At 47.4% G+C, this 13,343-nt stretch overlaps 1 protein-coding gene across 1 annotated transcript in view; it reads right to left on the bottom strand.

Annotated features, from left to right (window-relative positions):
- Window positions 1-7,386: 7,386 nt before the first annotated feature.
- ST6GALNAC1 (ST6 N-acetylgalactosaminide alpha-2,6-sialyltransferase 1) overlaps window positions 7,387-13,343 on the bottom strand; it is a 16,473-nt gene continuing 10,516 nt past the window's right edge. Inside the window, exons 2-9 of the mRNA XM_023729228.1 lie at window positions 10,967-11,741; window positions 9,993-10,161; window positions 9,673-9,844; window positions 9,303-9,441; window positions 8,984-9,087; window positions 8,718-8,807; window positions 8,536-8,635; window positions 7,387-8,244 (exon numbers count right to left, since the gene is read on the bottom strand). Coding sequence (XP_023584996.1) covers window positions 8,062-8,244; window positions 8,536-8,635; window positions 8,718-8,807; window positions 8,984-9,087; window positions 9,303-9,441; window positions 9,673-9,844; window positions 9,993-10,161; window positions 10,967-11,741 — 1,732 coding nt within the window. The 3' untranslated portion in view covers window positions 7,387-8,061. The remainder of the gene's footprint in view (window positions 8,245-8,535; window positions 8,636-8,717; window positions 8,808-8,983; window positions 9,088-9,302; window positions 9,442-9,672; window positions 9,845-9,992; window positions 10,162-10,966; window positions 11,742-13,343) is intronic.

Genomic DNA, 13,343 nt, shown 5'->3' with positions numbered 1-13,343 from the left:
CAGTATCCCAGTAAGGAGAGATGAAGACTTTACAAAAAAAAAAATGGATATCATTTTCTCAATTTTATGTATTTTCTTTCACGCAGTTGAAAAAACACCTTGACGCTTAACTGCCACCAAACAAAATCTGACCAGGTAGTAAAATGATATGAATAGAAAAAAGTGGAATCAGTCTATCATGCTTAATTTATCATTATTTTTATTTTTTAAAAACCTGGTTGTGGTTTTATATTACATTTCAAATGTTATATTTTCTTTCAGAAACACAGTTTCTCTTGGTGGAATTCAGTGTGTCCGCGTTTCTCCGTTCTCGTCAGCTTGAGGTGCCTTTGCCACATTCATAGATCATGCTTTTAACCAGTGTTTGGGGTGAGGGTGGGGGAGACGCTGTAGCCTTGGCTTGTGACTCCTCTTTCCATTGATGTGATAAAACCCATCTTATAAAGACCACCAGGGACTTGTCTGCAGTCTGAAAAAGTTAAGTTTATGAACTTACTGAAGGAAGGAACACCTCACACCAGAGGAACTGTGGGATGCCTCGCTACACAAAGGAAGGGGCACATTATTATAGGATTTGAGGAAAGGATGGAATTCAGGTAAAGTTTAAATGAAGTAGTTTGTTGGTGAGCTAAAAAAAAAAAAAAGGGCCGTGAGTAAAGGCCTAGGCTGAAAAAAAAAATACTCAGGGTTCTGTTTATTTGACAACGTTAAGATAAATATAGATTGTTGACCCAAAAACTTTTTATTTGAAGCTCTGCACCTGGGTTGGAAATTGGGTCTGCTTCTGTGTCGAAGTGACCCACGTTTCAGATCTTCCCAAGCAAGAGTGGGATGTTCCATTCTCATTTAATGTAGTTTCAAACAGCAAAGTTTCCGATAGTCTAGGATTTTAGCGGACAAGATTTCTCAGCACTATGTCCTGGATATTAATTAACAAAACGACTTTTTACAGATTCACAGATGAAAAGCATGTCAGAAAATAAACAGGTGGTTTCATTAGCCTATCAGTATGGGAATTATTCCCTGCAGACTTCTAATTCTTCTTACATTTGCTGGGAAGAAGTAAATACAGATAGAAGGGTTGTAAATAAAGTAAATACGGATAGTGGGGGTGTAGGGGAAGGAAATCAGGCTGACATGACCTGAATTTGCATATTTGCTTATCATGTTTCAGAGATTATTTAATGTTCTCCTTTAGGTACAAACCACCTGAGGGGCAGAAAAACAATTTATAGACCAGGGAAGAGAATTTGTGGAAGGTTAATATCTAGTTTTAGGTTTAGGGGGTCAACCAAAAACGAGGAAGACCCTCAACGAGGTGGATTGACACAGTGGCTGCAACAATGGGCTCAAACATAGCTAGGATCGTGAGGATGGCGCAGACCGGGCAGTGTTTCGTTCTGTTGTTCATAGGGTTGCTATGAGTCAGAACTGACTTAACGGCACCTGACAACAACAAACCACAGTTTTAGGTTGATCTTGATTGACTGCTGTCTTAGTCATCTAGTGCTGCTATAACAGAAATACCACAAGTGGATGGAAGGCTTTAACAAAGAGAAGTTTATTCTCTCACAGTCCAGTAGGCTAGAAGTCCGAATTCAGTGTGCCTTGAGGGCTAACGTAATGTTTTCTACTGACTTTTCAGGGTGTCAGCTCCAGGGAAAGGCTTTCTCTCTCTGTTGGCTCTGGAGGAAGGTCCTTGTCATCCGTGCTTCTTTTTTGGTGGTATGAGGTCCCTATGTCTCTCTGCTCCCTTCTCTCTTTTATATCTCAGAAGAGATTGGCTTAAGACATTATCTAATCTTGTAGCTCTCATCAGTATAACCGCCGATAATCCTTCCATTAACATCACTGTGATAGGATTTACAACACATAGGGAAATTACATCAGATGACAAAATGGTAGACCATCATACAATACTGGGAATCATGACCTAGCCAAGTTGACAGATATTTTGGGGGGACATAATTCATGACAACTGCATTTAAAGTTATACATTTTTGTTTGAATACACTTTTGCTTTGTCCCGTAGTTTTTGTGTGACCTGTTTACCTTTGCACTGTTTCCTAAATAGATTGTAACCAGTTTTAATTTATTATTTGGGCAAATCCTCTACTACTACATAAGACTATCCCTTTACACTTACTCAAGGTCTTTTCTTGTATAGTTATCCCCTCTTTTTCCTAGATTAGCAGTTTTTGTCTTTCTGCTAGGTCATTTCCGTCACATACAAACCTGTTTTAAAACAACTTATCTTCAAACCAAACCAAAACCATCTCCTGATGCCACACTCTGCTTCAGCTACCTTTCTGTTTCTCAGCTCTCTTTTATGGTAAAACTCTTAATTTTTTTTATTATGGACAATTTCTAACATAAAAATAGAATAAAAGTAGAGAAAATTGTATACGCAGACTCCATGTACTTACTCATCACCCAATTGCAGCAACTATTAATACATAGCCAATTTTATCTCTATCCTCCCCTCTCCCCTGCCTCGCCCTCTGGGTTATTTTAAAGCAAATCCCAGCTATATACTTTAATTGACATGGGATATAAAATCAAGAGGCATCTGACCTAAAATAAAATGACTGAACCAATGCTGAGGCTCGGTGTGACCCTTCATACGATTCAGACTCTGGTGCTTAGGAACCAATCCTGCATTAAGGAAATGCTTTCCTTTCTGGTCAGGCTAAGAATGTGGATACTATCTGTCTGCAACCAAACCTTATGGAGACTTTTTGTGTTAGATCTCCCCAGGAGATCTTACGCTCCGAGCGAGGTAACGTCTAACAACCTGTTCCCAACGGTATCATGTCATCATCATGCCACTGTTTTGTGACGGTCATGAGGCCCCCTCCAAGACCAAACCTCAATCGCTGTAAACCAATCAGAATATTGAAGTCCCTCCCTCTACCCGCCTTCCTTGTTTCAGCCCTATAAAAATGTCTTCCTCATTGCCGTGCGTCAGACTTCGAAGTTCCATTTTCATGGGCCAAGGAGAGTCATTTCTCTACAGCATAATCAATAAGAAAAAAATGACTCCTTGGGGGAAAAAGAAGAAAACCCTACAATACCACTAACATACCCAAAACAGTTAACAAGAACTCTTTAATATTATGTAATGTTCAGTCATGGTATTAAAGACCCTCCGCGAGACGGACTGACACAGTGGCTGCAACGATGGGCTTAAACGTAGCAACGACTGTGAGGACGGCCCAGGACTGGGCAACATTTCGTTCTGTTGTACATAGTGTCGCTCTGAGTTGGAACCAAGTCAATGGCATCGAACAACGACAACAATGTTCAGACAAAGTTCAAAATTTCCTGATTGTCTCATAAATGTCTTTTTACAGTTGGTCTTTTCAAATCAAGTTCCAAATAAGATCCCAAGTTGCATTTGGATGATGTCTCTTAGGTCTCTTTTAATATATACCAGTTCCACTTTCCTCTTTTTATTTGCTTGCCATTTATTCGTAAAAACAAAAAACCACATCATTTGTCTCGAAGAATTTGCCACAGTTCGGATTCGGCTGATTGCAAAATTGTTTATCTGTTCCTCCATCCTCGGTTTCCTATAAACTGTGATTGAGAGGCTTGATCAGATCCAGTTTCAATTTTTTGTTAAGAGGTGAAACTCCCATACTGTCTTCACCCAGATTCCCCAATTAACGTATTAACATTTTGTCACGGTTGCTATATCGTTTTCTCTCTCCTCTGAACCATTTGTAAATTAAGTTGCAGACATGATGCCCCTTCATTCCTAAATACTTCAGTGCATATTTCTCAGGAAAAAGGATATTCCCTTATATAACCAGAGTACAATTATTAAAAAATGAGGTAAGTAGCATTGACGCAACACTGTGATCTAGTTTACAGACCTCATTCATAGTTTACCATTGTCCCAATAGCTTTATAACAAATAGAGTAAGAATCCGACCCAGGGTCCAGACCTAGCTCGTACCCTGCACTTCGTGGTCCTTTCTCCTGGGCTCTTTTTATCTTTTAATCTTCAGTCTGTCTTTGTCTTTCATGACTTGACATTTTTTAAGAGAACAGGCCAGTTATTTTGTAGAACGTTCCTCAGTTTGAACTTGTTTGTTGTTTAGATTAGATTGTTAACGTTATCAGGCTTCTTAAGTAGGAATGCCACAGAATTGATGCTGTGTCCTTCTCAGAGGCACATGATGTTGATTTGTCTCATTACCGGGGTAATAACTTTGATTATTTGGCTAAGGCAGTGTTTCTGTGTTTCTTATGGTACAGCTGTAATTTTCCCTTTGTGATTAATATATACTTTGTGGGGAGATAGTTGGAGACTATGCAGATAATCTATTATTATAGATTATTCCCCAGTCAACTTTCATCCATTAGTTTTGTTGTTGTTGTTGGGGGCTGTCAAGTCAGTTCCGACTCACAGCGACCCAGTGTACAACAGAACGAAATACTGCCCAGTCCTGCGCCATCCTCACAATCGTTGCTAGCCACTAGTTTTAGCATCCATTAATAATTCTTGCTTGAATCATAATTTTTGCCCACCAGTTGATTCTTCCGAGGGAGGCGCCACTGGGTGGGTTCGAACCTCTAACCTTTAGGTTAGTAGTCTAAACCTTTGCATTACCCAGGGACTCCTTTACGGCTGGGTAGCCTGAGTTTAAATTTGAGGAGGAGTCTGCGATAAAGGACCTTTTAGCCCTTGACCGTTCCTTTCCTCTCCCCCATCCCTGACTAGATGTGGTGCCTACCCCCAAAAGCTGAGGGGCCAAGTGGTTTGAAGGGGAAAGACTTTATTGCTACCAAGGCCAGCAAAGGCGGGCTTAGTCTGCGGGCGCACCCTGGTGGCGCGCCCGGGGTGTCCTCGTGCCGGCCCAACTCTTGCTGGGGTGCAGGGCTTTGGGAAGGGGACGCCCACCTGCGCGGGCAGGAGGGGCGCATCGGATCTTCAGCGGCTGGGACGAAGCCTACCCGGCCCGCGTCCTGGGGATGGCGGGGAGCGCGGACCCCGGGGGCTCGCTTAGTGGACGGACTTCCCCAGGCAGCACAGGCCGGCACAGCGCCCCTTCCTGCAAGCCCCCTTCCCCGAGGACTGGGGGCCGGGAAGGGTGGGCGGGAGCCTTCCGAGCCCTACGCCCTCCCTCCTCTCTCATTGCGTCTCGCCTCTGGCTCAGCCCCTGGCCCCTACCCCCGTCATTCAGGTCGCTGTTCTGAAGCCCACAGGGATGTCCCAGCCCTTGGGTTGGGAGGGGGCAACAGGAAATCACTAATATAGCAGCGCGACTGGTTCCGCCCGGTCCATCCCTCTCCCCCAAACGCACCCTAAAGCGGGGCTCTGCCAAAATGGGTTTTGTCCATCTCAAACTTTGCGGACGACAGAAGTGACCAGACGTGGCGGGGTGGCGGGCCCTTTGGATGTGTACTGTGACAGCTCCTCCCACCCAAGTCCAGGGAGAAGGGAGGAGGGGCTCGGTGGCCGGCAGGTGCCGCGGAGAGCAAGGGCGCCGAGATGCTGCCGCCTGCCGCCCGGTCTCGGCACTGCACCTTCTTTGAGGAAGGCAAGTCCCCGGACCTACTGGTGTTACTGAACTTTAAGTCTAGAAGGGAGAACGAGGTGGGTTTTTTTTTTTTTTTTTTTTTTAAATCCTTTTGCTTTCCACTTCACCGAGGGCCCTTATTCTGTTTATGAAGGGGTCTAGGGTCCTTCTGGGTTCCAGAGTCCAAATCCTGGAGATAAAGCTCAAAGGGGTAAAGTGAACGAAAGTGATCTTTGACTTAGCTCAAATTCTAATCCTGGAGTTTGAGAAAGAAGTTGCTGGGAAGATAAAAGAATAAAAGAGGAAGGAGAACTAATTCCTAAAGTGCGCCAGGCTTTTCACATAATTTAAAAAATCCCGCGAATAGCCTCGTGAGATGGATTCTCTAATACTCATTTTACTGTTTAGAAAACCGAGCCCTAAGGAAATGTTAAAGGATGATTTTTAAAAAATATTATTTTATTGTGTTTAAGGCGAACGTTTACACAGCAAAGTAAGTTCCTACTGAACAATTTCTACACAAATAATTCAGTGATACTGGTTACATTTTTCACAATGTGTCATCGTTCACATTCATTCCGTTCTGGTTGTACCATTTCCAGTACTCTAGTTTCCCTGCCCCCTAACCTTCTTGTCTTTGCTTTAGAGCAATTTTTGACCATCCTAGAGATGATTTTGTAAAGAAGCTCATTACTTGTGGGTGATAGTCTTTATTTCATGAGCCAATCTGTTATTTAGCTAAAAGGTGACCTCAGGGGATAATTTCAGTTTAAGGTTTGAAGTATATATCTCAGGGCGATAGTCTCAGAGAGTCCTCTAGTCTCAACTGGCCCAGTAAGTCTAGCCTTTTTAAGAATTTGAGTTCTGTTGCATATTTTTCTCCCTTTCTATCAGGATCCACCTATCGTGTCCCAAATCAGAATACTCGGTAGTGGTAGCCGGGCACCATCTAGTTCTTCTGGTTTCAGGGTAGATGAGGCTGTGGTTCGTGTAGACTATTAGTCCTGTAGACTGCTTTCTTCTTTGAGTCTTTGGTTTTCTTCTCTCTCTTTTGTTCCAGATGAGAAAAGACCAATAGATTTATCTTAGATGGCTGCTTGTAAGCTTTTAAGACCCGAGATAATACTCACCACACTGGGATGTAGAACATATACTTTATGAACTATATTATGCCAATCAAGTGGGTTGTCCCACGAGACTATGGTCCTAAGCCTTCAAATCCAGAAAACCAATCTCAAGAGGTGTTTGGTTATGTCTAAGAAGTATCCATAACTATGTCTGCTATGTGCTTTATTATATATATGGATATACATGTATGCACACACATATCTGTATGTACATAGGCCTATAGATACATCTATCTGTGCAGAGATAGGTATTCACATACTCATACCCATACACATATATGCCTATATACATATTTGTGTAACCACACACATATTTTTTGGTTGTCGTGGATGTTGCAAAATTTTATTTGTCATATCCTTTCCCTAAAACCTCCTTCTCTCTTGTGCACTTCCTAGTGACATTATTTACCTTGGTTAGGCTGTGTGCATTTCACCCACATTTGATGCTACCATTCCCATCACAAAAATAACAAGTGTCTACTATTTCAAGAGTGCTTCCCCCTACCCCCCCGCCCCATCCCTGGTAACCACCAGTGAGCGTTGGTCTCTGTGTATACATATTTGTCGCTATATATGTTGGTCTCTGTATATTATTTTTGTCATCTTATAAAAGTACAATCATACAATATGTGTCCTTCTGTGATTGACTTAAAGGATGATTTTTTTAAATGTAAAATCATGACTCTCATACGAACATAAAATGAACACACGTCAAAGATTTTATTGACTCATTAGTGAAGGGACCAGTAAGATGTAAAAACTGGTTCCAAAGAACAGACACACATGTAGGCAATCAGAAAGGCCACAATGAATTTGCAAATAGATGCAAAACTGGGTGGCTGTCCACAGAGCAATAATAAGTTGCACCTTCATTGTATAAACTTCATTTGCATCTTCATGGACAAGAATTATCAGTATTACTATCAGCTTTCTACAACCCACAGAGTTGTAAAATATCTCAAAGACTATAAAAGGTGCAAGCCGCTCTAGAACCAGATAAGCTCTGGAAAGGTCCTCTAGACAACCTGTAGTGAAATTAAGTAACGTCTTCAAGATTTTGCAAGTAGTCAGTAGAAGATCTGGAACTCAAATCCAAATCTCTATGTCTCTATGAGTTCAGGCTCTTTCCACTGTAGCGAGTGGCTTTTGAACAGCGAGGGCGCTGATCACTTATCACCTCATTTCGCTGAAGATCTCTGGTCTTAGGAATCAGGCCCTGCAGCAAAAAGACTCCAAAACCACAATGGATCATTTGCCGTCTTGAGTGAGACTCTTCCTCTGTCCGGTGTTCCCTGAGGCATCATGAGGATTCTCATACTAGAGAAAATGGTGCAAGAGTCTCAGACACCCAGCGCACACTGTTCCTTGGAAGGGTTGAAGGGCGGATTGCAACCTCCGTCGGTTCTTTACTTTGGAAGTTCTGGGCGCTGGTACAGCCAAATTATACCTTCGTCGTGTAGCCGTTTCCAGAGCACTTGCTCTAACTTGAAGTCATGGTTTGCGTAAAAGACCAGCTTCTTCCACGTCTTATCATAGTAGTGATCCGAGAAGCGCTCATGGCCCTTGGTGATGAAGCCATAGGCACTCACCTACACAAAGGTTGGAGGAGAAAGAGCCTGCAGTTACTGCCTCCCAGGCTGCTTCTTCTGTGTGTGTGTGTTGAGGGGGGTCCCCCTTAACCTGATTCCATCCCTAGAGGTCTGGGTGCAGGTCTCCTCAATGCACGTGCACACATGCGTACACCCACTCGCACGCACACACCCTCGAATCCCCCTCCAGGGGGCTATGCATCCAGCCCAGCCATTGTCCCAGGCTGAGCAGGCCCAGGAACAGCCTGCGCTGTTTCTCCAGGTCCCCCTGCTCCTGAGGCAGAGCCTTACCTGGTCGCAGAGCTGAAGGGCAGTGAGCAGCAAGAGGGCCCCCGTGGTGGGGCGGTATATTCTCCAGTGGACAGTGTCCAGGGTCTTCGACCTCAAAAACCTGTCAAACACCCCAGACCCCCAGCTGTCAGGAGTCTGCAAGCAGGAGAGGCCGGGCCTGGCCACATGCTTTCTGCTCTCACCTGTTCTTCATGTATCTGAGCAAGTCTGGGTGTGGCAACAGGTACCTGTCCAGTGGCAAGGCTTCCCCAAAAGCTTCCTGGGGCCGGCGCCTGAGGTCGGGAACGGGTCATTCAGGCCCAGTTCTCTTACCTCGTAGGGCAGGCCGAGCAGGGTCAGGGACATGACTGGTGACAGTGCCCCCTCCCCAGCAGATGACTCAGGCTGTCCCCTTGATAGCTGAACCCGTCACAGCTCAGCGTGGGGTCAGGGAGAGGGCAGTGGGTACCTGAACCAGTGAAAGTTATTTCCCATCAGGGTCTGATTCAGAAGCAGGGCTTCCAGCCACTCATAGTCCCGGGTGCCTTCCAGGAAGTGCAGGTAGCGGACATTCTGAGGACCAAGGGCAGCAAGTGGGCCAGGAGGACGGCCTTCGGGACCCCTTGCTCTTCTCGGCTGGCTCTGGCTGCCCTTCCTCCTCTTGCCTTTCCTTTGAACGGAGCCTGCACTAATCACAGACTCCAACACGTGGTGCCACCTCCCTTGCTCACCCGTGGGCTCTCTTATCCAGAGTCTAGGCGTGGCCAGGCCCCTTCCTCTTAGCTCACCTTCCCCAGTGGCACGTGCTGGAAGCCCTGTCTGCCCAACAGAAAAATGGACTGGACCAGGGAGAAGGCGGTGAAGCCGTAGAAGGACGTCCGAGTGCCCACATCCTGTTCATACCCCTTAATGACAGCTCCGCTCAGTCTGCACCAGAGCGACAGAAGGAGACAGAGCCCATGAGCGGAGGAGGGTGCTGGGGCGGGACAGGAAGGTGAAGCAGGGAGGCAGCTGTCATTTGCTGAGATCCTCTGGGGAGGCAGGAATTGCGCCTTCCAGACGCGGGCAGCAGAGGCGTGGGTGCCTCACCCAATCTCAGAAGAGCCCTTGCCTGCAGGAGAGGGGCAGCGTCCGGCGCAAGGGGGTGGGCCCACTCACCGGAACACGTAGTCGTGGCTGTCTATCTCCCGGCCCACCTGGGAGTTGTTCAGGATGCCCCCGTTGCCCACGACGGCACACCTGATACACTGGGGCTCCCCGGGGGGGAGGCTGGCCAGGAGCAGCTGCTGCTGGGGCACTGGGGCGAAGCGGCTCACGACCCTCTGCACCACTGGAATAAGTGGGGGGGGGGGTCTCCACTCAGCCTGGGAGGGACCAGGAGTCAGCTCATCATTTCTACCAGGGACGAGGCAGACCAGAAGCCTGCAGCCCTCAGCCCTCCCCGAGTGCGCACAGTCTCCCCTGGGGCCAGCACTCACGGGAGTAATTGAGCTCCATGAAACCAAAGGGTGGTGCGAAGTGTTCCAGGCGGTCCCACTCGCTCTGGGTGAAGCGTTTGGAGTCTAGGAAGAGGGTCAGGTTGGGCAGAAAGAGGTGCTGGAGCCACTGAGACTGGGAGGCTTTGACCTTCACAGAGTCGGGACAGCTCTATACGCAGGAGGAGAGGGTCAGGCAGGGCGAGGTGGGAGCCACCGGCAAGGGGCTGGGGTGCAGGGAGCAGAACGCAGGCCTCCAAACTGCGAAGGCACTGCTGCACCTCCCTCTTCCTTCCTACTCCCAGGGTCTGCGGACCCCCTCCATTATCCAGGCCCACCGTGGTCCAGTGGTGTCCCCTCGTGCAGTGGATCCACATGGCTGCACTTACATGCAGGCAAACATAACCATTTTGAACGCTTCCCCTTCCTCCTCCCACCGTGGAAGGGAGCGTGAGGAGGCACGTGTGTGATGTGCGGGCCCAGCCTGTTTTCTTAGGGTTGGAAGAGAGTGAAGGTTGTGGAATTGGCTCTGTAGGAAAGACAAGGCATTTCTAGGGCCTGGGGCTGGGCCTGAGGTTGGTGTTCTTGTCTGTTAGTCCCCCTTTACCGCCAGCCTGCTACCTCCCCGCCCCCCCTCACCAGAGGATGGGGATTCAACTGTCAAGCCCCAGAGCAGGCCCTGATGGTCCCTCCAGGGTGACCCCGTGGCAGGCCCCTTCTCACTCACACCTCCCCATGCCGTCCGGGCCAGGGCTCTGGGGCCTATCTCCTCCTTCTCCCCCATTTTGGCCTTTACAGGAAGGAAGGCCAGGATGAGAGGAGCGTAGGGCTGAGTTCTACTTCGTGATGAGCATGGGGACAAGGCAAAGCTGAAAAGCAGTGCCTGGGAGGAGGGGGAGAGGGTAGAGGTGGGCTGCCCCCTCAGAGGAGCTTCAGAGCAGAAAGGCGACAGGTAAGGGGTGCTGGCAAAAACTCACCGTCTGTAGGGCCGCCACTTCCAAGCTATAATTTTCCTCAAAATCCCACCGAGGCTCAGACTTGAAGTTGGTGGCCTTCAGTCTCTGGGCTCTTTGTGCGGTGGGACCCTGGGAAGCGGCTCTCTCCTCGGATGGTAGACTCTTCAGCTTCACCTTCGGTGTGGCTTTTGGTTGAGTCCTGATGCTCACCGAGGTGCTTTTTTTCTGGATGATTGCTGGGGTAACTCCCGTCTTTCTATTCCTCGTTGAGAGACGGCCTCCTCTCACTCCCGCTGAGGTGGTTGGAGTCATGCCCTGACCTCCTAGGGTGAGTCTCTTTGCTGTGGCTGTTCCTTTGTCCTTCATGGGCACTGTCCTTGGGGTTGTCGGCTGCTTGTGCTGGCTCCCCACCTCTCTGGCTATCTTCATGTCTTGACTCTGCAGTGAGGGTGTCCCTGTCCTCCCAGTGGCCGTCCTTTTGTCTTGACATCCTGGTGACAGTATCTCCGCCACGGTTTGCTGTTTTTCCTGACTCTTCTGTGACCCCATCTTTGCTGTGGGGGGCGCTCTGACCTGCTCCCCAGGTGAGGCCTTCACTGCTGGGTCCTCCCTGGGCTCCGCTGTTCTGCTCTCTTCAGCAGCGTGGGCTCTGCTCTCGAGTTGTTTGCCAAGCATACTATTCTCTCGAGCTGACTTTACACAGGCAGTTGTCCTCCTTCCCACTGTGGGTGCCTGGGAATTTGCCTTTTGTGGTAACTCTAGAGAACGTTGTTTAATGTTCTCTGTACCTTGATACCTAGGGGCAGAGATAGCTTTTTATAAAGGCTGAAGATTGTAAAAACAGGTCAGAAGTGTAACTAGTACTTATTCTTGGGTACTACACAGACTTCAAACCTGTCTCCATAGGAGATGAAGGGAAGAGATACCACCATCCACTATCAAAAATTAATCTTTGGCAAAGGGTCTGGAAACTTCCCTCTGACCAATAGAGAAATTTGGCAATATTATGGGGGTTGGGGTTCTGATCCCAGGTGCCAGGACTGCAGCTGTCATGCTTACCGTACTTTGCCAACCACCTGTGCTTACTCCTATGTGGCCCCAGAGTGCATGCTCCTTCTGGATTGTGAACTCTGCAGTGAGTCTGTGCGACTCTGATCGTGTCACTTAACAGCTATATAATTCAGTTGACCTTTTTAAAATGAAGTGGAGGTGACAAAGGCAACCTTTTTCACGAGGAAATGGAAAAGACGCATTCACGCCAAGACCTACAACGGCAGCCAACCTTGAGTTTGAAAGGTCTGCCTTAAGGATTGAAGGAGCTCTGGTGGCATAGTGCTTAAGCACTTGGCTGCTAACTGAAAGGTTGTTGGTTTGAATCCACCAGCTGCTCCTCAGAAGAAAGATGTGGCAGTCCGCTTCCGTAAAGATTACCAAACCCGTTGCCATTGAGTTGATTCCGACTCATAGTGAGCCTATAGGACAGAGTAGAACTGCCTCACAGGGTTTCCAAGGAGTGGCTGGTGGATTTGAACTGCTGATCTTTTGGTTATCAGCGAAGCTTTTAACCACTACGCCACCAGAGCTCCTCTGTAAAGATTATAGCCCTGGAAACCCTATCGGGCAATTCTACTCCGTCCTATAGGGTCACTATGAGTCGGAATCGACTCGAGGGCAATGTTGTTGTTGTTGTTAGGTGCCGACTCATAGCGACCCTGTGTACAACGGAACAAAACACTGCCCTGTCCTGCGCCATCGTCACGATTATCATTATGCTTGAGTCCGTTGTTGCAGCCACTGTGTCAATCCATCTCGCTGAGGGTCTTCCTCTTTTTCGCTGACCCTCCACTTTACCAAGCATGATATCCTTCTCCAGGGACTGATCCCTCCTGATAACATGTCCGAAGTATGTGATCTCGCCATCCTTGCTTCTAAGGAGCCTTCTGATTTGGGCAATGGATTTGGTCTAAAGGATTTATTTCAGACACTATTACTAGTCAATGCGACCTTAAAAACAAACTCTTGCTTGTTAGTACTATGAGGAGAAAGAAATATATATGTGTGTGTATATATATATACACATTAACATATATATATATACAGACATACATATATGCATACAAATATTTGTTGAGAGCCCACACTGTTTGCCACGTCTCCTGTTAGCTGCTGGAGATCATGGATGAAAGGCATGCTTCCCAGTCATAAGCAACGAAAACTCTAGTAAAGAGACGGCCCTGTAAACAAGTAACTGCAGCGCAGCCAAACGTGTATCTCCCCTGAGGGGACGTGCGAGATCAGGGGAGCATGAAGGATGGGGGTCTTGATCTATTTGTTCCAGGTTTTTTTGTAGAAAGTTTTGAGGACGCGTTTCACTCTGCTCCTCTCTGACCTGAGCGTC

The sequence above is a fragment of the Trichechus manatus genome, unplaced genomic scaffold (genome assembly GCF_000243295.1).
Source record: "Trichechus manatus latirostris isolate Lorelei unplaced genomic scaffold, TriManLat1.0 scaffold00028, whole genome shotgun sequence".
Classification (NCBI taxonomy): Eukaryota; Metazoa; Chordata; class Mammalia; order Sirenia; family Trichechidae; genus Trichechus; species Trichechus manatus.
This window is presented reverse-complemented; position numbering and strand designations above follow the sequence as displayed.